This window comes from Erpetoichthys calabaricus, chromosome 13 (genome assembly GCF_900747795.2).
Source record: "Erpetoichthys calabaricus chromosome 13, fErpCal1.3, whole genome shotgun sequence".
Lineage (NCBI taxonomy): Eukaryota > Metazoa > Chordata > Cladistia > Polypteriformes > Polypteridae > Erpetoichthys > Erpetoichthys calabaricus.
Window position 1 is genome coordinate 63,380,702 of NC_041406.2, and position 24,875 is coordinate 63,405,576.

General features: G+C 38.9%; 1 protein-coding gene across 4 annotated transcripts in view; it reads right to left on the reverse strand.

Moving 5' to 3' along the window:
- The window catches only part of casd1 (CAS1 domain containing 1), a 67,321-nt gene that overhangs the window by 36,790 nt on the left and 5,656 nt on the right, over nucleotides 1–24,875 (reverse strand). For 2 of the 4 annotated variants that reach the window (XM_028817075.2, XM_051935822.1), the window contains exons 2-9: nucleotides 24,031–24,127; nucleotides 12,048–12,168; nucleotides 11,821–11,865; nucleotides 9,673–9,735; nucleotides 5,929–5,973; nucleotides 5,714–5,837; nucleotides 3,329–3,543; nucleotides 1,139–1,564 (exon numbers count right to left, since the gene is read on the reverse strand). In XM_028817075.2, the coding sequence (XP_028672908.1) occupies nucleotides 1,139–1,564; nucleotides 3,329–3,543; nucleotides 5,714–5,837; nucleotides 5,929–5,973; nucleotides 9,673–9,735; nucleotides 11,821–11,865; nucleotides 12,048–12,168; nucleotides 24,031–24,127 (1,136 nt within the window). Of the gene's footprint in view, nucleotides 1–1,138; nucleotides 1,565–3,328; nucleotides 3,544–5,713; nucleotides 5,838–5,928; nucleotides 5,974–9,672; nucleotides 9,736–11,820; nucleotides 11,866–12,047; nucleotides 12,169–24,030; nucleotides 24,131–24,875 lie in introns of all 4 variants that reach the window. The other 2 variants (XM_028817074.2, XM_051935820.1) reach the window with 1 other exon arrangement.

Below are 24,875 nucleotides of genomic sequence, written 5' to 3' on the forward strand. Positions count from 1 at the left end.
TTCTTCCCAATGTCCTCTTGGGTCTTTGAAAGGTAAGGACTCTAATAAGATTTTATATAATGCGGAAATGGTGTTTAATTCCTCGAAATTGAGCAGTATTTTTTTCCAGCATGGTGGAGGGTATGAGGTGAGGAAAATTGGGCAGTTTCTGTTTAACAAAATTTCTAATTTGAAGATAGTGAAAGAAATGTGTAGCTGGGAGGTTGAATTTGGAACGTAATTGTTCAAAAGATGCAAATATGTTGTCTATATAAAGATCTCAGCATTTTAATCCCAAAACTTTTCCAGATATTAAAAACAAATGCCAGTTTCTAAACTGGTCCAGTAATAGTGTGTTTGGGTATTTGAACACATAATAACTTTCTGTTCAGGGCTAGGTTCTTGCCTTGACATAACCAAGGAGACAGGGTCCATCTTTCCACAGTCTTTTACTGGGAGACAGGTTTAAAAAAAATGAACCTATAAAAATTAACAAGTGAATAGGTGGATTTTCAGTTGAACAGCTATGTAGAGCTCAGCTCGCAGTTTTTTATACACTTTGAACAAATCCAGATGAATCCTGCCTGCAGCTTTTTTCTGACTAACCATGTCCAGTTTGAAGGGTTAATGATCTTATCACCTTACTCAAGTATGATCAGACCTTGTGGTATGTGGCTCTGTCAAGTGGGTGTTGCCTGAAATATTTGTTGTAAAAATGACTTAGGATAGCATTAACTTTTAAAAGCATACTGCTTATCAAATATCTATGGTGACGTCAATTAAACTAATAAAATCATTTGAAAAATTTTATATAGGAATAAAACTTGTTTGCATATTGTTGGGGTGAGATTATGTGCACTGCTGAGCAAATAAATAACACCCAGTTAAAATGTAGCAACATCTGCTTCAAACATTTGGGAATTAAAACCATAAAATACAGTGCAGTATATTAGTAATTCACTTTTGGCTACCTATATTTCTCAGTGCATGAAATGTACACATTTCTGCATGTAAAAATATCTTTTATTCAGTATGCTAACTTATTTCCAAAACAAACAGTTACTTGCAACATGTCAATTCATACAGGATATTAGGCATGGAATCATATACTGTATACTACTTCCAATTTAAAAATGATCTTTAATATTTTGCACTTTACCTCTTTGCAATTTTCAGTGTAGAATACACCCAGCACCAGTATGTAGATCAATGGGATGAAGAAGGTGGAATGGGTGTAAAATTTTTGCTCCTTCATAAATATGTTTTCTCTGTCGCATAAAAAGAAGTATGCCATGATAAGGCCTAATTTGCACACAGACTGAAGTGACGTTTTTAGGTTTACTGCTGAAGAATTGGCAGTTGTTGGCTTCTTCTCTTCACCATTTTCCACATCTGCAACCGACTTACTTTTCCGATGGTTGGTGCGACATGCAAAACTTAAAACTAAGTATGCAGATAATGACAATACAAAAAAGCAAAAAGTCAGCTTCTGTATAAGAGTTACTGAAGGTTTTGGAAGGCAGCATGATCCATCAATAGGTTTTAATATCTTGTTACAAACAGAGTTCATTAAAATCATTGCACTCTGCCAAAAAAAGAAAAAAAAAAATTAACAACACTGAGACACTGGAATTCGAAAAGAAAATCTTATTTTCAATGGTTATATAGAAGAAACTGACAAGGCAGACTTTTAAGTAACCATATTCTGTCATGTGAAAAAAAACAACAAGAGGTGATATAATTTAAATGATCTAGATGACCTGAATCTCATTTTAAAACCTTTGTATATTTAAGATCTTTCATACAAAAAGACAAGTTTATGTTAACTGCTGACATAACACCAACTTACAAACACAAAACAATGAATTCCTGAATATTCCTTTAATTTTAAGAATACAGTAAAAGACACTCACAATAACCTTGCGGCATACTTGTTAACATTAGTTACTCTAAATACATTCAACCAAGCCTTCTATAATGATGCACCATTTTAGCTTCAGTGTGGCTATTTCCTACAATAAGCAACCAGAAAAAATGTCAAAATTTAAAAATAAACTACACACCTCAGAGCACTGCTTTCAAGTGGCATATCTCAAAATCAATAAATACGAACTGTGCTGAAAAGATTGCCAATAATGAAAAAACACAGGTGTAACATATACTGTATATCCAACTCATATACTGATTCATGGAAAGCAGAGTCCTTCTTGATTCTTTTTGGTGTGTAATACATGCTAATGTGAAGCCCGAAGCTGGCATTTCCTCTTCTTGAACTCAGACATCGATAGTCATGAACCGAGGATGGACTAATACAATGACAACACATAACAACAAGAATGGTGCAAACCAAAGGGCTTGGTGCATTTTACTCAACAAATCAAGTGTCCAAATGAAATAAATACAGTGCAGTGTAGTCTCCTTCATCAAATAAACAATCCTCGATAAAATGGATGCTCTTCTCTGTGAGAGTTAAAATCAGCAATAAATAAATAATCCAAATTAGGAATAACTCACACAAATAAAATCAGGACTTCTCCCTCTTTTCTATGAGCCTCGTGCCTCTCTATGTCTGCTCACCCATCTGTTCTACTCAATGGAAGCTAAGACCCCGGAAAACATGATCAGTCTTCTAAAACTGACTTGAGCCCTAGCCATCTCAGCTCGTAAATGCTGGTGTGTTGGAAGCTTGGCTCCACCATCCCACCACCATCACTCAATGGCATCTGCAGGACACTCTTCACAGCCCTTTGGTTGCTCGTTCCTGCTCCGGGAGTGATCCACCCCATGAGTGCTACTCCCTTTGCTTTAAGTGGTTTCAACTCCCAACCGCTAGGCCTCATGCTTATCGCATCAGCTTGCTCACCTGATTGCCTTTTATCTCCTGTTGGCCAAAACACTCAATTCTTCTTTTTTTCCCCCTTCTCGTTCTCTCCTCTTTTAACTGTTCACCCTTTCTAGCCTTCTCAGACTGTCTTTATACTCCAATAGGTGCAGGTGCCATAACTACGATGAGGAACAGCGGAGCTTACCGCACTTGCATACTAACAAGCAATCAGCACCTCCCCGCCGATCACCTCGCAGCTGCACAGTTCCACAGCAGTATACTCCCCCACCCAGAGCCCAAGCCACACTGGTTTTATTTTAAAACCCGCACTGCCATAGACCCTGCACTCACATCACCACAGCACCATTTTTTATTTCATGACATCTTATGAATATCTGCAAAGAGGAATATTTATTATGCCATAATTATAATTAAAATAAACAAGGCTTTAATCTTATTTAATAGTTGGTCCTGTACTTTACAAGTCAGCAATAAATCTCAAGGTAAACCTATGAGCATACTTACAATATCTCTTGTACTATCTGGGAGGTGCAGGCCATCTGTTGATTCATGAATGGTTTCTTTAGCTGCCAACCTGGAAGCACTAAGGATCTTAATTTTTGCTTTTAACTTCCATTTACTTTTGTTCAGTATAGTTAAAGCTGCATCATTATAAGAATCAATTTGTTCATTAGTAATCATCTTCCTGTTCTCATTAAGCAGATCCTCATATACTGGATCTGAAAGCAAAACAAGATATTGTAAGTGGATGGTCTTAGAGGTTTCTTCATGCTTTGGATCAGTAATAAAAGTGAATGATCTTACAGAAATGTTATTAAAAACATTGTACAGTAAAACTAACTTGCAAGTTAGATTTTAAAGAGGGTAGATTTAAAAAGTCATTGATCCAACTGAGTGGTGCTAATAAACAATATTTTTTGCTGTTTACCTTTGATCGCTTTAGTTTTATTTATAGTTTTAAAAGGCTTGGCACTATTCACAGTAAACCAGATTCTAAACTAAAATGTACTTTGGTTTGAATGCTGAACACAGACACATTAAAACATGAATTTTATCATGGAGCAGTAGCCCAATTAGGCAGTTATTTTTCTGGATAATACTTCTAGTCCCTGTGATGGAAAACCAGGAGATGATGAGAGGCTGGATTGTTTTCTGTAATACACATGGCCACAAGGGGGCAGTTGGGACACTGATAACTGACATATTTCAGCAAAGCACATAAAACAATACATTTTTCAGTATGTAATTTAAAAAGTAAACTTCTGTGAAAATATTTGTGAAAAAGATGCTTTTAGGAGAGGGAAATGTTGGCACTGAAACCCTACTGAAGAGAAATAGGCATGAAGTATTTTAAAAGGGTAAGGATGTCTGGTAAAAGGAGCTTATTTAATTTTCACAATGTTTGCCAAACTTGTTGCAGCTAATTTTTGTTAAAGATACTGCGAAGAAAGAGTTATTGTTTGAAATGAACCTACACCGTTTTCAAGATAGTGAGAGTCAAACTTAAGCGAGACATTTTTCAAAGATGGTTTCATTTTGTTTGAAAAGCAAATGAGTTTAGTTAGTTATCTTCAAAAGCAGAATACAAGCTCTACAATGCAAATGCAAAAGAAACTGTGCTTGATCCTCTTTCAAGGAGAATAAGTAATTTTGTACTCCAAAAACAAAGGAGACAGAGTTCTCTTTAGTTTTTTTATCATCCATAATTTTTACAAAAGTGAACCAACTTCCCTTGAAACAAACCATGGACTAAAAGCATCTACACGTTTAGCTATATATGAACTCTTTAGAGCAGGGGTCCTCAGTCACAGTCCTGGAGCGCCGCAGTGGCTGCAGGTTTTTGTTCTAACCCGGTTGCTTAATTAGAAAGCAATTCTTGCCAATAATTTAATTTCATGGCTTGCTAGTGCTTTAACTCTGCTATGTCAGGTAATTCTCATATCCTAGATTTTCTTCCCCTTTCTAAGGATATCATCCAAATGATTTGAAGGCTAAAATGGATGAGCAATTCTTGGTGCTTCACCTTTTTCTCTTCACTTTCCTTCCAAGTATTTAATTAAACCCAATAGTGCAAGATAAATACACACAGAGGTGTAAATGGAAACAAGCTAAATGGAGAAATGCTGGTCTCTTTGGTCATTTGCATGTTATTGCTAATTAGGAGCAATTAAAAACAAAGAATACAGCTGTTTAAAACTAAAATAAGCAATAAGGGTTCAAAATCTTACCGAACGAGACAACTAAAGTGAAGCAGAAGTGTTACTTGAGCAATAAGTGCTTCTTATTAAGCAAGTGGGTTGGAGCAAAAACCTGCAGCCACTGCGGCCCTCCAGAGCTGTGATTGAGGACCCTGCTTTACAGAATGCAACTCCTAACTTGGAACTGTTTATTCAAGGATGCTACACTTAGGTAAAGACAATCCTTCACAATGCTGTCACAGGTTTCACTATTCAGTCGGCTAACCAAAAATGTACAGCGCAAAACTAATGCATTTATCAAAAAGTAAACTAACATTTATCAAAAGTAAAAACACCAAATTCAAAAACAATATGCAGCAAGTAAATTTACAGCACGCATGCAGCAAACTGTGCAATGCTTGACATGATTATATCATTCACCAGCCAGATAACCATAGCTAACAAAATGTTAACTCAAGATAATATTACTGCATTTGCAGTAAGACAACTTTTTAAAAACAATTCTGTTTTCATTTAATAAATTTGTCTCCAGAAAGCTTGTCATTTTTAGTACTGTATATTAGTTCTTCTTTAATTCATAAATTTAAAAAAATGTTTAGTTTGATCTAAAATACATTTAATGGTGTACTTTTGTGTAAAGTTGCTTAATGGAATCCTATAGCTTGCACTGAGTCTGCATTTGGAGCATTACCTTGCAATACCCAATAAACATCACTGTAATCAGCCAGCTTCTCCAGTACTCGCGCAATTGACGACAGATTGGTTTTGTATTGATTGAGAGCTTCAGCACTGCCATTGTGCAGCTTAATTGACCACTGCAAAAATGAAAACAATTATTTAAAAAATAAATAATAAACTTCGACTTAATTAGTGGAAAAAGGTTGCATTTTAAAAATAATTTCTTACTGTGGCTGCTCCAACAACAATGATGTGTGGTTTTAAAGATGAACTCTACAAATGGAGGAGAAAACAAAATGCATGCACTTATTACAAAATACATCATGAAAGATTTGTAACACTATTTAAGCCAGTTCTGAAATCTGCAGAAAAGTCAAAAACAGAAAACATATACAAACTTGGATAATTATTAAAAAAAACAAATTGCACAACAACTGAAACCTAGAATACCATTTGTAAAAACAAATTTCTGTCTGGGAACAAATACAGTTCTATCTGTCTCTTTGCAACCAGGTGTTAGTAAACAGTACAATTTTATTTCCTTGTATTTTGCTAAAAACATACTGTTCAAAGAAGACTGTGTTAATTACAGTATTACTAGAAAATAGAAAAAAATGCATAAAACTTGTCTACAGAGACCATTAATGTCAATGTCAATTTATGTATATAGCACATTTAAAACAACATAGTAATGCTATTTGAAACACTCAACAGAAATGCAGAAGTGATACTGAAAGTGTAAATTCACCTATTATTTAGGAAGTTATTCAGAGACATATGTGCTGTCTGTATAAAGTTTTAAAAACATAAATAATTTAGACATTTAATATTTCAAGGTGAAATAGCAGAATGGAACTTTGTTTGACCTAGTGTGTACGGTTAAATGATAACTTCAAAATATATGATGCCAGTAGAATCTCCCCTACTAAATTAATCTGCTCTAATCTACAATAATAAAAAATAACTACAGAAGCAGTTTTAAATCTATATTTGTGCTCCCCATATGATGGAACTACAAAGAAAAAAGTAACCTTATTTAAAATTGCAGCTGGGCAATGTGGATTGATAAAGCAGGAAATGCATTATACGTTTAGAAAGGGACTGCTACTCATAACGTGCTTGTCACGGATTGTCCATAACAAACACCATGTTCAAGCACAGGGGTGTTCATATGAGCACTTGGCACCAGGACACACTAGGCCTCAGTTCGATGATCGACTTTGTGGTTGTGTCGTCGGACTTGCGGCCACATGTCTTGGACACTCGGGTGAAGAGAGGGGCGGAGCTGTCAACTGATCACCACCTGGTGGTGAGTTGGCTTCGTTGGTGGGGGAGGATGCCAGTTAGGCCTGGTAGGCCCAAACGTGTTGTGAGGGTCTGCTGGGAACGTCTGGCAGAGACCCCCGTCAGAAGTAGCTTCAACTTCCACCTCCGGCAGAACTTCGACCACGTCCCGAGGGAGGTGGGGGAAATTGAGTCTGAATGGGCCATGTTCCGTGCCTCTATTGTTGAGGTGGCTGACCGGAGCTGTGGCCGTAAGGTGGTCGGTGCCTGTTGTGGCGGCAATCCCTGAACACGTTGGTGGACACCGGCGGTGAGGGATGCTGTCAAGCTGAAAAAGGAGTCCTACCGGTCCCTTTTGTCCTGTGGGACCCTGGAGGCAGCTAATAGGAACCAGCAGGCCAAGCAGAATGCAGCTTCAGTAGTTGCTGAGGCAAAAACTCGGGTATGGGAGGAGTTTGGGGAGGCCATGGAGAACAACTTTCGGACGGCTTCAAGGAGATTCTGGTCTACCGTCCAGCGTCTCAGGAGGGGGAAGCAGTGCAGTGTCAACACTGTATATGGTGGGGATGGTGCGCTGCTGACCTTGACTCAGGACGTTGTGCTTCGGTGGGGGGAGTACTTCGAAGACCTCCTCAATACCACTAACATGCCTTCCAATGAGGAAGCAGAGCCTGAGGACTCGGAGGTGGGCTCCCCCATCTCTGGGAATGAGGTCACCGAGGTGGTCAAAAAAACTCCTTGGTGGCAGGGCCCCGGGGGTGGATGAGATACGCCCGGAGTTCCTCAAGGCTCTGGATGTTGTAGGGCTGTCTTGGTTGACACATCTCTGCAACATCGCATGGACATCAGGGACAGTGCCTCTGGATTGGCAGACCAGGGTGGTGGTCCCCGTCTTTAAGAAGGGACTACAGAGGGATCACACTCCTCAGCCTCCCTGGAAAAGTCTATTCGGGGGTTCTGGAGAGGAGGGTCCGTTGGATAGTCGAACCTCGGATTCAGGAGGAACAGTGTGGTTTTTGTCCTGGTCGCGGAACAGTGGACCAGCTCTACACCCTTAGCAGAGTCCTAGAGGGTGCATGGGAGTTCGCCCAACCAGTCTATATGTGTTTTGTAGACTTGGAAAAGGCGTTCGACCGTGTCCCTCGGGGAATCCTGTGGGGGGTGCTCCGGGAGTATGGGGTACCGGACCCCCTGATAAGGGCTGTTCGGTCCCTGTACAACCGGTGTCAGAGCTTGGTCCGCATTGCCGGCAGTAAGTCGAAACCGTTTCCAGTGAGAGTTGGACTCCACCAGGGCTGCCCTTTGTCACCGATTCTGTTCATAACTTTTATGGAAAGAATTTCTAGGTGCAGCCAGGGTGTTGAGGAGGTCCGGTTTGGTGGACTCAGGATTGGGTCACTGCTTTTTGCAGATGATGTTGTCCTGTTTGCTTCATCAGGCCGTGATCTTCAGCTCTCTCTGGATCGGTTCGCAGCTGAGTGTGAAGTGGCTGGGATGGGAATCAGCACCTCCAAATCCGAGACCATGGTCCTCAGCCGGAAAAGGGTGGAGTGCCCTCTCAGGGTGGGAGGTGAGATCCTGCCCCAAGTGGAGGAGTTCAAGTATCTTGGCGTCTTGTTCACGAGTGAGGGAAGAATGGAGCGTGAGATCAACAGGCAGATCGGTGCGGTGTCCACAGTGATAGGGCGGAGTGGTGGCTCTGAGGCTAAGGAAGGTTGCCGGTTCGAATCCCCGTCACTGACAAAAAGGCCACTGCTCTGCTGGGCCCTTGAGCAAGGCCCTTAACCTGTAATTGCTCCAGGGGCGCTGTACAATGGCTGACCCTACGCTCTGACCCCAAGGGGTATGCGAAAACTACCAAATTCCTAATACAAGAAATTGTATAAGGCGAAATAAAGAACAAAAAAAAAAAAAAAGGAGCTGAGCCGTAAGGCAAAGCTCTCAATTTACCAGTCGATCTATGTTCCTACCCTCACCTATGGTCATGAGCTATAAGTAGTGACCGAAAGTACGAGATCGCGAATACAAGTGGCTGAAATGAGTTTCCTCTGCAGGGTGTCTGAGCTCTCCCTTAAAGATAGGGTGAGAAGCTCAGTCATCCGGGAGGGGCTCAGAGTAGAGCCGCTGCTCCTCCGCACCGAGAGGAGTCAGATGAGGTGGCTCGGGCATCTGATCAGGATGCCTCCTGGACACCTCCCTGGTGAGGTGTTCTGGGCACGTCCAACCGGGAGGAGGCCCCGGGGAAGACCCAGGACATGCTGGAGGGACTATGTCTCCCGGCTGGCCTGGGAACGCCTCAGGATTCTCCCGGATGAGCTAGAAGAAGATGATGAAAATACAGGCAGTATTTTTAAAATGTGTAAATGATAATAATAAAAAAAGACTATTTTAAAGGAAAAACAGTGCAAAATCAATAACAGAGTGAAAATCAAGGCATCATTTTTAAGATGTGTAAATAATAATAATTAATAAATATTACTAATTTAAAGCAAAAGCTCCATGTAGCGTCTAGACCTTTTAGAGAAAAAAGTACTACTTCATACAAAATTTAAAGATATATATTATATATGTATATATACACACACAGAGATACTGTATATACAGTTCTGTGCTATCAGGGGACTGGAGATTTATGGGATTAGCACATTCTTTAAAAACATCAATGTCTACTTGATAATTAAAATTTACCTCTGTCCAGGATATTAACTTCTCCTTCATTGAATTATTTACTTCAGCATTCCAAAGAAAATCCTAAAAATTCAGAAACAAAGATTAAAATACATTAAACACTTGTGTTAAATACACTAAATACACTTAAACACTTTGAAAATGTGTCTCCCTTTAGCAGCTTAATATTACAGAAATGTGGAACATTTTATCTGTGAAACAATAAACACATTTTAGGGCGGCACGGTGGCGCAGTGGTAGCGCTGCTGCCTTGCAGTAAGGAGACCTGGGTTCGCTTCCCGGGTCCTCCCTGCATGGAGTTTGCATGTTCTCCCCGTGTCTGTGTGGGTTTCCTCCGAGTCCTCCGGTTTCCTCCCACAGTCCAAAGACATGCAGGTTAGGTGCACTGGCGATCCTAAATTGTCCATATTGTGTGCTTGGTGTGTGGGTGTGTGTGTGTGTGTGTGTGTGCCCTGTGGTGGGCTGATACCCTGCCCGGGGTTTGTTCCTGCCTGGGATTGTTGCTGCTGGGATTAGCACCAGCAGACCCCCGTGACCCTGTATTAGGATATAGCAGGTTGGAAAATGACTAACTGACTAAACACATTTTAAATTTACGTCCAACATATCAAAGGAATATTTTACAAAATGTAATCCCAAACCTATTCAACAAACAATGACCTTAGGAGATGTTTAAAGGAAGTAGTAGCTGATGACCCACTCCCTAAAATACAACTTCATATGAATTCAGCTCCCATTTACTGCTGACTAAGGGTAGAGTTGTTAAATACATTGAAATATATTTGTCCTAAAGGTCACCCTAACCTGCAAATAAAAAAGAAGTCTCAAATCATTTAAATTTTTTTTACTTTCATAATAAAAGACTTGACTATTTGGAGTTCTTCTTTTGGATGCTCCCGTTAGGGGTTGCCACAGCAGATCATCTTCTTCCATATCTTTCTGTCCTCTGCATCTTGCTCTGTCACACCCACCACCTGCATGTCCTCTCTCAGCACATCCATAAATCTTCACTTAGGCCTTCCTCTTTTCCTCTTCCCTGGCAGCTCTATCCTTAACATCTTTTTCCCAATATACCCCACATCTCTCCTCTGCACATGTCCAAACCAACGTAATCTTACCTCTCTGACTTTGTCTCCCAACCGTCCAACCTGAGCCGACCCTCTAATGTACTCATTTCTAATCCTGTCCATCCTCGTCACACCCAGTTCTGAACTACTTTATTTTACTGTCATGTAACTGACATTGAAGAGATTGTGTTCAAAAAAATGATTAGTTGCCTCACATTTTTATGCAATCGTTTTGTTCACCCCACTGAATTAAACCTGATAGTCTGCACTTCAACTGCATCTGAGTTGTTTCATTTATAATTCATTGTGGTAATGTACAGAACCAAAATTAGAAAAAAGTTGTCTCTGTCCAAATATTTATGGACCTAACTGTAAATCTTTGCCATCATAAAATGTGGGCAGCAAGACAAACAAATGTATGCATCTGTTCTGTTTTCTGCACACATTGATGCACATGTGACATAACCTCAGTGACTAAAACTGATATAACGCCTAATTTTTAAAAGGCCATAAGGACATTATATTAAGCCTCTAGACACAAATTACAAACAAAAAATTAAAAGTAAAAGATAATACTGGTATTGTTTATTTTATTCCTAATCAGAGGAGATAAAATTGTCTTTTCCAAATAACAGGAAAAGTGAAGAATCAAGTTCCATTGCACCGTATATAGTCAACCCCAACTAATAATTAAACTCCAATTTACCTGCAGAAATAATGATGTTGTGACAAGATTTTTGATAGGTAAATAAGACATCATTTTTATAAGGTGACGTCGTATCAAAACAAGATTGTTTATTGGAGTTTTATTTAACTCCTATAGGGAATTTTTCATTCCCTGTTTTGTCCTGCAATTTCAATTTCCTGGCCACATATGAGTGAAAAGGTCCTACGCCTGCATCTTTAATGTTGCATCCTACAGTATCTCTGCTCCAAACCACACCTCATACAGTGTAGAAAAGAATGAGGATTTAAGACAAATAAAGCATATCATTTGAACATTAAGCCAGTTAGGGCAAGCATACAAAATGACCTAAAGTCAAATATAATTTTAACTAAGGCTTAATTCAAAGAAACTCACCACTTTTAATGGCAAACTTCTGTCTTCAAATGGAATGTTTTCATGCTAGTAGAAAAAGAAACAAGATAACACGAGACTGGTACTTGTAGCTGTATAGTTTTATATAAAGAGCAACAAACGTTTATATGAAACAGCATTTAAAATTAATTTTGAATAAAATTTGAACAAATATATATATGAAGTAAAAGCTGACAGCACTCTGTTTAATGAAACAATAAAAAACAAACCTTGTTTCCTTCTTCTTTAACTTCAGAGTCAATAATTTTTAGATAAGAAAAGAAATGTTGGCGAATTCTGGAATCTCCTATAAACGCTATACGTTTATCAACAAGGCAGTTTCTTGCTTCACTAAAAAAAGATTTTAAATAAATATTTTAGGCAATTGATAACATGATTTAATGCACTGCATTACACATTAATTATTATTATACAGGCACAATATAGACTACGTTGACATTTTCAAATGTCCACAAGCTGTATCAATATCCTGTTTAACAAACATATCACATAGGTATTAAACACAGGACTTTTCTTTTAGGTGTGGCCAAACTGAAAATATGAATATACTTTTAACTGTATTTAAAGCTGAAATCAAAGCCAAAGCTGAAATCCTGTTCACCACAGCGGAATCCAAACCGTACACAATATGTACTCCTTTGTAATGAACAGATGCACGGCTTTATACTAAATAGTACACAGACCCATGGAGTCAAACTGCACAAAATGCTGTACATCTGCAATACACCCCAACAGATGTGCATGTAGTTTGGTTACAACCTCTGTACAAATTGTTATTTTAAAACCTGAATGCTACTGTTTTGCTCAACATTTTTGCATGATCAATGTGGATTCACTACAATAAGGAATATTTGTCTACTATTTAATAATGTCAGTTGGCTGTCAGTATAGTGCATAACTAATAAATTATTACAAAAACCAACAGTAATTTTGTTCTGAAAAAAGTGAACTAAGAAAGAATGTTACCTGTTGATCATTACAAATGACAATTATTATATTTAATTGTTTGTTTTTTAAAGATTCACAGCACCCCTAATTTGCATAAAATAAACATTTGCATCATTAGGTGTTCTGCTGTATGGCAGCAAACAAGTATACACAGACTGTAAGGGACAATCAAATGACACATTTTCATATAACTTGTCTGAACAATCGTGACTGCTGTCTCCAAAGTGTCCACTACAGTAAATACCCATAGCCTCATTTCTCTGGACAGAAGAAAGCACCCATAAATGCATTATGAATATTAAAATAATTCATATTCAAATCAATTTATAAGTTAAAAAACATTCATGCATCAATGCTTTCCCTTTGATAACATTAATTCATACATGTGGAGATTGTAAAATCTATTTGCAAGTGAAGTATAAATTTAGCTTTCAGATGCCCATCTTTCTCTCTCTAGAAATTAGATAGTCGAGAAGCTCCACAAGTTGAGAGGGAAGTTAGAAACACTGAGGCACAGAGCAGCCAGCTTTGAAAATCAAATCCTACTCTCTCTGTCAACAAGAAAAGTTTTCCAGCAAAAGATGAATCACCTGTGCCTAAAAGTATGTGTGAATAAGACAATAAGTCAAACTAGCCAACCCGCGGCGTAACATATGCCGCATAATTATGTATTGATGGGTGAACACTTGCTGAACGACACAGTTGTCCAAATGGGGTGGGTTTGTGGATACCACTGTGAGTGAATGAAAAGATGGACCTCTGGAGAGAGCAACATACAATTGTCCGTGACTGAAAGCGGGATCGTCTGTGACGATGGAGGCCACGCTGGTGAAAGTTACTTCGTCGGTAGGGATAAGTTTCAGTACTTGTTCATTAAGGTGTAGCAAGTCTTCGTTGTTGACGCTTAATATAGCTTGCGTACTGAGTTGTTCCGGAGTCACAGTTGAGAAACACGTTTTTAATGTCTTTTAAGCACAGGGAAAAAAATTAACATGTGAAACATCTGTAATGTAATAAGCCACCAAGAAAAGTAACATTGCAACAATGCACGCTACGATCCAATCGCTGTAAACAGAAGTGAAAACAAAATCGAGGCCGGTGCATTCTTTAACTGCCTTGTAGCGCAATGGTAGTGCTGCTGTTTTGCAGTAAGGAGACTGTGGAAGATTTTGGGTTCACTTCCCGGTTTCTCCCTGTGTGGATAGCGCTTTGAATACTGAAAACACTGGTATATCAATGTAATGAAGTATTATTATTCTTATGCGTCCAGCGCTCTCTCTCTCCCGCGCCTGTATGCGTGTGTGTGTCGCGCGCTCTCTCTTGCTCGCTGCACGTGTTCCTGCAGGCATACCAGTAAGTGAATGAAAAGATGGAACTCTGGAGAGAGCAACATACAACTGTCCGTGACTGAAAACTGGTTTTGGCAGATACATGCACATCTTTTTGAAAGTTTGGCCCTGTGCCTTATCAATTGTCATCGCAAAGGCAAATCTAACAGGAAATTGTCTTTGTGTTAAAGTAAAAGGCAAATTATCCGCGACAAACTGTTTTACATGCTGCATACCAACCCGCGGCGTAGTATACGCCGCATAATCACGCCGCTTTTTTAATGTTTTTTAAGCAGAGGGAAAAAATGAACATTTGCAAAATCCGTAACGCCGCTTTCAGTAAGTACAATGCACACACGTTTAATTTGTCAGCAACTTTTTGCCAGCAGTCTTTTCTGGTTTGGGCTGCTTTTGCAGTGTTACCACTTGTGCATATTAAATCTTGAAATCCTTCGAGTAACTAATTAACTAACTAACACCCACCCACCCAGCTTGTGAGAAAAAAATGTGCCCGTTCTTTCATCATTTTGTTGCAGCCTATCAAAGACTTGCTGATCATGTTTTATAGACTCAATATACAGTGGAACATCGGTTCACAACCATAATTCGTTCCAAACCTCTGGTCGTAAACCGATTTGGTCGTGAACCGAAGCAATTTCCCCCATAGGATTGCATGTAAATACAATTAATCCATTCCAGACCATACGAACTGTATGTAAATATATTTTTTTAAAGATTTTTAAGCACAAATATAGTTAATTATTACACCATAGAATGCACAGTGTAATAGTAAAAACATTGAATAACACTGACATAAACACCCAGGCTCCCTGCTCAGCTGCATGACATGTGCAGTGCATGCACAGGCTCTCTCTCTGAGCAGCACACGCGAGCCACCTCTCTCTCTCTCTCTCAGCAGCACGCGCGAGCCTCCCCAGCCCCCCCTGTCGCTCTCAGCAGCACGTGAGCCTCCCCACCCCCCCTCTCTCTCTCTCTCAGCAGTACGTGAGCCTCCCCAGCCCCACCTCTCCCTCTCTCTCTCAGCAGCACGCGAGCCCCCTCCCCCTCTCTCAGCAGCACGCGAGCCTCCCTAGCCCCCCTCTCTCTCTCTCTCTCAGCAGCACGCGAGCCTCCCCAGCCTCCCCCTCTCCCTCTCAGCAGCACGCGAGCCTCCCCAGCCCCCCCTCTCCCTCTCTCTCTCTCAGCAGCACGCAAGCCTCCCCAGCACCCCCCTCTCTCTCTCTCTCTCAGCAGCACGTGAGCCTCCTCCCCCTCTCTCAGCAGCATGCGAGCCTCCCCAGCCCCCCCTCTCTTTCTCAGCAGCACACGAGCCCCCTCCCCCTCTGTCTCTCAGAAGCGCGAGCCCTCTCTCTCTCTCTCTCAGCAGCAGGCGAGCCCCCACCCCCTCTGTCTCTCTGCTTCGGGCATTTCTCCCCTGTGTAGTGTGTGAGCGAGTGAGGAGAGAGAGAGAGAGCAAGCCAGTACGTTACAGTGAGCGAGAGCAGGCTCGAAGGCAATGTGTTCCTGTGGTATAGAGGGTCCATAGCTCCCCTTCAAAAGGCCATTTTTAATCAGGTGACTGACAGTAGTGGAGTCAGGCACAGAGAAGGTCAGCTGCAGAGAGAGCGTCTCGACTGTTGCAGGGCCTGAAGCAGGTGAGACGCTAATGAAAAAGAGGCACAGGGCTTATTGGTTTTTAAAGACTGCTTCCTTCATTGTGTTTTAACTTCAGTTTTAAAGGATTGCGCGGCTCTCTCTTGCGCTGCCTGTGTGTGCCTCTGTCTCTCTCTGGGGTTGCCTCTGTGTGTGTGTGTGTGTGTGTGTGTGTGTGTGTGTGCCCCTCTGTCTCTCTGGCGCTGCTTGTATGTGCGCGGCTCTCTCTATCGCGCTGCCTGTGTGTGCCTCTGTCTCTCTCTGGCGCTGCCTCTGTGTGAACCAAGGTTCCACTGAGGTTGACTAATGAAAAGTCAACGTGGCTCAGAGCTGCAAGTGTACTGTGGCACAGACAAACAGAAATGACGCCATGTTTCCCTTGGCGTCGCGTCCGAGGTGGTGGGCGTGGCTCTGTGATTCTTTCGTCGTATCCAATGTTCTAAGAGTTGGTGGGCATGGCTCCTTCCTGCGTGCGCCATTGGCGTCTTACTTGTCGGCGGTTTAGTGAATCCACGACCCTTCCGGCGTGCTTTCCATGGTTGGCTACTTGTCTTCTGGCTTAGTGAATTATATATATAGATATAGATGGTGAGCTTAAAAATCTCACAAAGCAGTGTCTTGAGTAATGTAAAATTAAATGCACAGGATCTTTGCAAATATTACAAGCATTAGAAATATTAAAATAATTAATGATCAAATTAATTTATAAGTTAAAAACTACATTTTAAAGTGTTAAGCACACTTACGTTTTGGAATAAAATATAATGGTGTACAAAATGGTTATTTGGACGCCTAGGACAAGTAGGCAGACTATTGGATGTTTTGGACCTTTGCGCTATCCAAGATTCTCCTCATCAAAAACAATTAGATAAAAAAAGAAGTCAAAAAGTCAGTTCTTCATGTACGATTTTGTCTTTTCTTTTTTGAAGACAGCTGCTTAGCGTGTCAGACTGTCACAACCATTGTCTCATAGGCACACACTAACGAGTATTACCGCCAAATTAGGCAGCCAGTCTGTAAAGTCAGTAGGATCGTCACGATATCAGAATTTCAGAGTTGGATACCATTTTTGATACCCAATAATAATAATAATAATAATTCATTACATTTATACACAGCTATAATGTAACTCAATTAACAATGTATTTAAATAAATTGCAAATGCCTAGGCATTAAAATCTTTACATTGATGGAAACAATTTTTGTCATTAAATGCAAATATTTCAAGTAGTGCAATCTTTCATAAAAGGTAAAAGTAAAGCTACATAAAAAATAAAAAGTAAAAAGGTTCAACTCCAACAGTCTTTTTTACATTAATGAAAATAAATGCTGTTGCTGAGGTAGTATAATGAAATGTTACAAAATACATTAAATGTTAAGTGAATAAGTATTGCAATCTTTTGTAAACAATATACATAAACATATTAAAACAAACAATAAATAAACCTTCAAGCAAAAAGATCATTAATGTGGTCTTTTGTAAACAATTGTTCAGAAAAGTAAAACCCAAACAAACCATAACACACATAAAGGCTTTGCATAAATGCAAACAGTGCGCATTGCATTTTTCATTTAAAAAAAGCACGACTGCCATGTAAATTTGCTGTTCCGTGAGGCCTCTTTGTGCTTTTGTTGGTCTACAAATGAGCTCTGACACACTCCGAAGCACAGCCTGGAAATATATAAGCACACGGAGGAGGTTTATGCAACAGAGCACTGAAAAGTTATAGCGACTTACATTATATAGTAAATGTGATAAAATCTAATTATAAAATTGCTTTGGCAGCACACTTTGCAGCGAGAGGTTAAAAATCGAGGAGTAACAAAGCTCTAGTGCTAGAGTGCTGAATGAACATCACAGAATAAATTGTCCCAAAGATAAAAATAACTGCAGACCCCTGTATTTATGTGTTAAACTTTTAAGTGACTACAAATTTTTTTTTTAATCTATATAAAAAATAAACATCACATCCCTGCTTTAAATGCAAAAGTTTACAGGTTTATACTGTAATTTAGAAATAAGATACCTCTTGAAATTCTTTGTATTGACTTGTGTGTCAGTGCTTCAAATGTTTGGCTAATTTGGTTGTGATGGCCCCTTTAGTTGGCAATGTACAGTAGCAAATCTTGCATCCAGGCTTGCATGTATCTTGTGGTTTTCTGGCCCCATTTCCCATAAAGCTGTGTTTCCAGATGCCACTCTGGCTGCCCTCTTTGTTAATTAAGTATGAAGGTGAAAGCGCTGATGGAACTGAAGTTGCCATCTTATTAAAACCTGTGAGTGGAAACAGCACTGCAACTCCAGTCATGCTGAATGAGACAGCCTACGAGGATCAACTGTTGAAAACCAGAGAGAATCGGAAGTGCATTCATAATGTATGCTGTAGAACTGATACAATAAAAATTAGTACTGAAGTAATCTTAAAATGTTAAAAATTGATAATTATCAGTATTCAAATACTTTTGACAACTCTAAAAGCCAGTAAGAGAAACAATAGTGTTAGCCTTCAAAACAACTACTTCAGTGAAGGCAAGTGCAGAACATCAAAACTAAATCGTATTGTTGCTTATGACAACGTAAATAAGGCAAGAATGAATACACAAATTCGTTATGGAGTTATAAAAGGAGAGGGAACCAGTGGGGCAGTTCCATTGCGACTTCAGCACCAGTTAGATGGGAAAGGAATCATGATTTACAATTAGTATTATGACAAAAATAAATGGAAAAACTCTTTACAAATAAATAGCAGGAACTCTTTCAGCTGGGTAAATATGAAGGATCTGCCAAAGGCCAGTGATAATGGTAGGGAGGGAACAGTATTATGAACCAGTTCAGTGAATGTACTTGTATTGTAGGCAGAAATCATCCAGAAATCACAGATAAAAGTGATCCTTTGTTTTTAGGCACATGTAGGACAGAAATGTTTAGAATGCAAAATGACAGTGTGTGCTACAAAGTGTGTGAGGCACATAAAAATATTTCAGCAATGAAACAAATACCAACTGGAAGAGGTATCCTTGTGTTGCCAGAAAATACGCATTTCAAAGTGAAATTTCTCTTCAACACAGCTTTTGTACCTGCAAAGAAAACTGAACCTCTTGCAGTCTACAGGATGCTGTGTTTTATACATAAGAAGGGAAAAACTACTTGTAAAGAAAGACATGGGCATGTATTGTTGAATCAACTGCTCAAATAATGAAAACTGACTTGGCAAGAGAGGTACAACATGCTAAGTATGTTTACTTTTGATAGGGCAGAGAGAGAACAGGATACACATTTCCTGAGGCATGCCAATGAACAGTGAACGTGTTACTAAACTAGTCAGCCTGTATAAGTGGAAGCTCAGGAAAAAAAAAAAATCCCATTAGTGATTTTCACAGCTGACAAACATGTACTCTGGGCTCCTAAAAGAAAACAATGAGCTACTTTCTGGTAAAATGGAGTTGGTGAAAGTGTTCCCCACTATTAGCGCAAGTATTATAAAATGTGAAAGAGCTTTTTCAGACCTACGTATATGGGCTTACAGCTGAAAGCTCATGTGAACAGTCAGAAAATGTTGTCCTTAACCATCTATGACTTAATTAATGACACTCTTCACATTTGTTTCTGGCTTACTTTCAGGATCTTCATAGCCAGACGCTGGCTGGGAAAAACTCGTGCTTTGACTGAATGGTACTATTGAATTATTTGCATTGATTGCAGATTACGCAGTTAATGGGAATCAAGATGAAATGTTTAAAGATAATTTTTATACTTCAGTTCCATTAAATTGTGTGATTATATTAGGCCAGTCCATTGATTTTAGTTAACTAAATTAAGTTTTTATGTTTATGTTTAGTAAAATTATAACTGTATTGTAACTATCGCTATAAATTAGTATTAGCTGTCTGATGCCTGCAACCCCAGTGGATCCCCAGGACCGACTTTGAGAACCCAAGCCCTAGACCACAATAAAGGTCACAAATAGAAAGATATTAAACTTAAAAAAAAAAGAATCCATCAAGACTGCAGACTGCCAGCACCAGTAACCCTTTAATTTAGTATCTATGCATGTCCTTGTGGAAGTGGAAGGAAACATTGGTTTACACGGGAGAACATACACACTTTACTCAGACAATGACTGTGTTTGGCATTCAAATGCAGCAGTGCTAATAAGTCCTTTTCAATGTCCATTACGTATACTGTGTAGATGATTTGCAGGTATGTACGAGACAGAACAACAAGTAATGCATTGATTAGTGTTTCAAGCACCTGGGTGCGATGTGTTATGGTAATCAATTAGCTGTTACCACTCTAAGAACAATAAAGTTAGAAAAAAAAATGTCAAAATGTTTCCAAAACAACCCCATGTGATGTTTTGTTGTTTAAACACATGATTTTATATAAGTATTACTATCTAGTAGGGAAAATATAAATACCTTTCTTTGTCACTAACAGTAAGTTATGTTCTTACTACTGTATAGTATGTATTAAAAAAAGATAACACATTATACAGGAACTTCTGATCTTCTTATATAATATGCTACCGTGGCTCTCCATATGTCTGTCCAGGATTTTAAATCATCTGTAGCTCGCAAAACTGTTTGAACCACTGACCTGAAATTTGGTACACATATACTACGTGATTGGCGATTCTAAATTGGCCCTAGTGTGTACTTGGTGTGTGGGTGTGTTTGTGTGTGTCCTGTGGTGGGTTGGCACCCTGCCCGGGATTGGTTCCTGCCTTGTGCCCTGTGTTGGCTGGGATTGGCTCCAGCAGACCCCCGTGACCCTGTGTTCGGATTCAGCGGGTTGGAAAATAGATGGATGGGTATACTACGTGACGTCTACTATCCGCTTTCGGTGTGATGATTGACCTCCAACGTTATTCCTTTTTTTATTTTTATTTTATTTTATTGTAGAATCAACTCTCAGCAGCGGCCAGCCGTTCTCATTCCTACCACCTTCACTGTCACTTCCCCTACCTCTTTATACCTTAAATCATTCTTGAGGCAGATTGAAGACTTAAGTGCCAGCTTAAGTGAAAATTTTATAGTAATTGCAACACTAACACTGGCTTAATCAGTTTTAATGCGAAAAGATGCCGACGAAAGAAGAGAAGAAGCGGGCCGCTAGGGTGGAGAAAAGAAGAGCTGCTCAGGAAGCAGCAAGTGCATCAACCTCTGAGCAAACGAATGCTAAACATACAGAGAAAGAGTATGAAAATTATGAATGCTCAAGTCAAGTGTATTCAATGCACATTATCATGCAGAGCGCCGTTACTGGTACATAATATTTACAAAAAGTATAGAATTCAGTTGTGCATATTTTCATAGAATATTTATCTGCAGTGTTGACACCATTTTATGGCTTTATCTTGTAATGTGCCCTTGAATGGCTTAAAAGGCACTTTTAAATAAAATTTATTACTACTACTTAGATTTTCAACAAAAGAAATTTACTTTGAATTTGCTCTATGAGGATGTACGCCTGAAAAATGAATGTCATATTCACGTGCTACCGAATAATAACAGTTTAAAGCAATAAATGTCTAAACAGTGTTCAACTTAAATTTCCTAATTTAAGAAAAGACAGTAGCTGACTCTGGACCTGGATTTGAACTAAGGTTGGCGCAGACTATGCACCATTTAAACCTTTCAGCTACTCCACAAGCTGGATTGTCAGTTGTAGCAGCCATGTATACCCTTCACTGTTCCACCTGGTGGATTTTCAAGTTAGTGCAATCACGCTACTGAAAATTTGGGGTGCAGTATGGGTACGGTAACAAAAGATAACGTGGAATTCCTCACTCATTCTTCTTGGATGTATCTCTATATGCATTTATACATGTCAAGATATATTACAAAATCTTCACATCTAATAAAAAATAGATTCAAATTATTACTTTTTTAAAATGCGTAGTATCTTACTAGGTGTAACAAATTTTGCCCTAATTGATGTAACTGACAGCGTTGAGCTGGCGCCCTGCCCAGGGTTTGTTTCCTGCCTTGCACCCAGTGTTGGCTGGGGTTGGCTCCAGCAGACCCCCGTGACCCTGTAGTTAGGATATAGCGGGTTGGATAATGGATGGATGGATTTAACTGAGTATTAAAATAAATAAATGAACAACAAATTGCAATATGTTAAAGGACTGAATACTTAAAATCTTAAAATGTAGAAACAAAAACACTATATTATCATACGTTACTAGGATAAATATGTACAGTCATATGAGAACCCCTCTCAGCCTGCATAATAAGTTACTCTATTTTCAACAAAAAAAGATAATAGTGGTATGTCTTTCATTTCCTAGGAACATCTGAGTACTGGGGTGTTTTCTGAACAAAGATTTTTAGTGAAGCATTATTTAGTTGTATGAAATTAAATCAAATGTGAAAAACTGGCTGTGCAAAAATTTGGGTACCCTTTTAATTTTGCTGATTTGAATGCATGTAACTGCTCAATACTGATTACTTGCAACACCAAATTGGTTGGATTGGCTTGTTAAGCATTGAACTTCATAGAGAGGTGTGTCCAATCATGAGAAAAGGTATTTAAGGTGGTCAATTGCAAGTTGTGCTTCCCTTTGACTCTCCTCTGAAGAGTGACAGCACGGGATACTCAAAGCAACTCTCAAAAGATCTGAAAAGAAAGATCGTTCAGTATCATGGTTTAGGGAAACCTACAAAAAGCTATCTCAGAGGTTTAAACTGTCAGTTTAAACTGTAAGGAATGTAATCAGGAAATGGAAGGCCACAGGCACAGTTGCTGTTATATACAGGTCTGGCAGGCCGAGAAAAATACAGGAGTGTCATATGCGCAGGATTGTGAGAATGGTTACAGACAACCCACAGATCACCTCCAAAGACCTGCAAGAACATGTTGCTGCAGATTGTGTATCTGTACATCGTTCTACAATTCAGCGCAATTTGCACAAAGAACATCTGTATGGCAGTGTGATGAGAAAGAAGCCCTTTCTGCACTCATGCAACAAACAGAGTCGCTTGTTGTATACAAATGATCATTAAGACAAGCCAGATTCATTTTGGAACAAATTGCTTTGGACTGATGAGACAAAAATTGAGTTATCTGGTCATAACAAAAAGCGCTGTGCATGGCGGAAGAAGAACACCGCATTCCAAGAAAAACACCTGCTACCTACTGTCAAATTTGGTAGAGGTTCCATCATGCTGTGGGGCTGTGTGGCTAGTTCAGGGACTGGGGTCGGATGAATTCAACTCAATATCAAGAAATTCTTCAGGATAATGTTCAAGCATCAGTCACAAAGTTGAGGTTACGCAGGGGTTGGATATTCCAACAAGACAATGACCCAAAACACAATTCGAAATCTACAAAGGCATTCATGCAGAGGGGGAAGTACAATGTTCTGGAATGGCCGTCACAGTCCCCTGACTTGAATATCATCGAAAATCTATGGGATGATTTGAAGCTGGCTGTTCATGCTAGGCAGCCATCAAGTTTAACTGAACTGGAGAGATTCTGTATGAAAGAATGGTCAAAAATACCTCCATCCAGAATCCACACACTCATCAAAGGCTATAGGAGGCGTCTAAAGGCTGTTATATTTGCAAAAGGAGGCTCAACAAAGTATTGATGTAATATCTCTGTTGGGGTGCCCAAATTTATGCACCTGTCTAATTTTGCTATGATGCATTTTGCATATTTTCTGTTAATCCAATAAACTTAATGTCACTGCTGAAATACTACTGTTTCCATAAGGCATGCCATATATTAAAAGGAAGTTGCTGCTTTGACAGCTCAGCCAATGATAAACAAAAATCCAAACAATTAAGAGGGGTTCCCAAACTTTTTCATATGACTGTATTGTGGACTACATGGCAATTATCACCTATAATCTTCACTCCCTTAATAAGAAAGTTTAAACACTATCTTAAAACTTTTAGATTATAACCTTCATCTTGTACTGCAGCAGCAGTTCTTTCCTGCGGGAGATGCTGCCTTTATTTATATAATGTCTTTGTCACCCAAATTACATATAGGAACAACTGGTTTGATGAACTTAAAATAACTTAATCAGGGTGAAATGATGACTTGGTGGCAGGAATGGAAAAAAACACACACAATAACTTAGCAATTAACCTAACAAACAAAAAAATGCCAGGAAAACATGCAAACTAAAACGAAAAATAAAAAAAAAAAACTTCCCACCAATAACCACATAACATATTGCAGTGTCTTAAAATATCTTTATATCGGACTTTTCACACGTGTACCCACTACCTGATTGTTAAAAGTACTCACCTGCGCTTATATTTATGCATCATGCAACCATAAGGTTGCCACACACTCTCTCCAAGGAATCGTCCACTGGAAAGAAGCCAGTTACATGTGTCATCATCTGCTAAAATAAATAAATAACTTACAAAAATAAAAAATAACAAAACAATAATTTCAAAATTTTTACTGAATGATCTTGAACATAAATAAAAAAAAAGATCTTTAAAAATTTATTCATAAAAAACCTTGTGGAAAATTAAACTAGAGACATTGAATGTGAGCAACAGATTTGTTTTTTTTTTTTGTTTTTTTAAATAAATTATACACATGTTGTTTACACTGTATGTAATATTAAACACAGCCTTGATTGTGAACTAATACAAAACCTAATGAACAACTACTGGCTTTTTTTATTTTGGTGCAGTGGTAGCGCTGCTGCCTCACAGTAAGGAGAACATGGGTTTTGCGTGGAGTATGCAAAGCACTTTGAGTAGTGAGAAAATTGCTATGTAGATGTAAAGAATTTATTATTATTATAACTGAATAAACGCTATGATTTTACTAATGCTTTCACAATAGAAATATTTTGATAATTCATGAAATTAAGCTTTCTGTTCTGTCTCTATTTTTATAATTAATTTGAGTATACAGGTGCTGGTCATAAAATTAGAATATCATGACAAAATTGATTTATTTCAGTAATTCCATTCAAAAACTGAAACTTGTATTTTAGATTCATTCATTACACACAGACTGATGAATTTCAAATGTTTATTTCTTTTAATGTTGATGATTATAACTGACAACTAATGAAAGTCCCAAATTCAGTATCTCGGAAAATTAGAATATTGTGAAAAGGTTCTAAATTG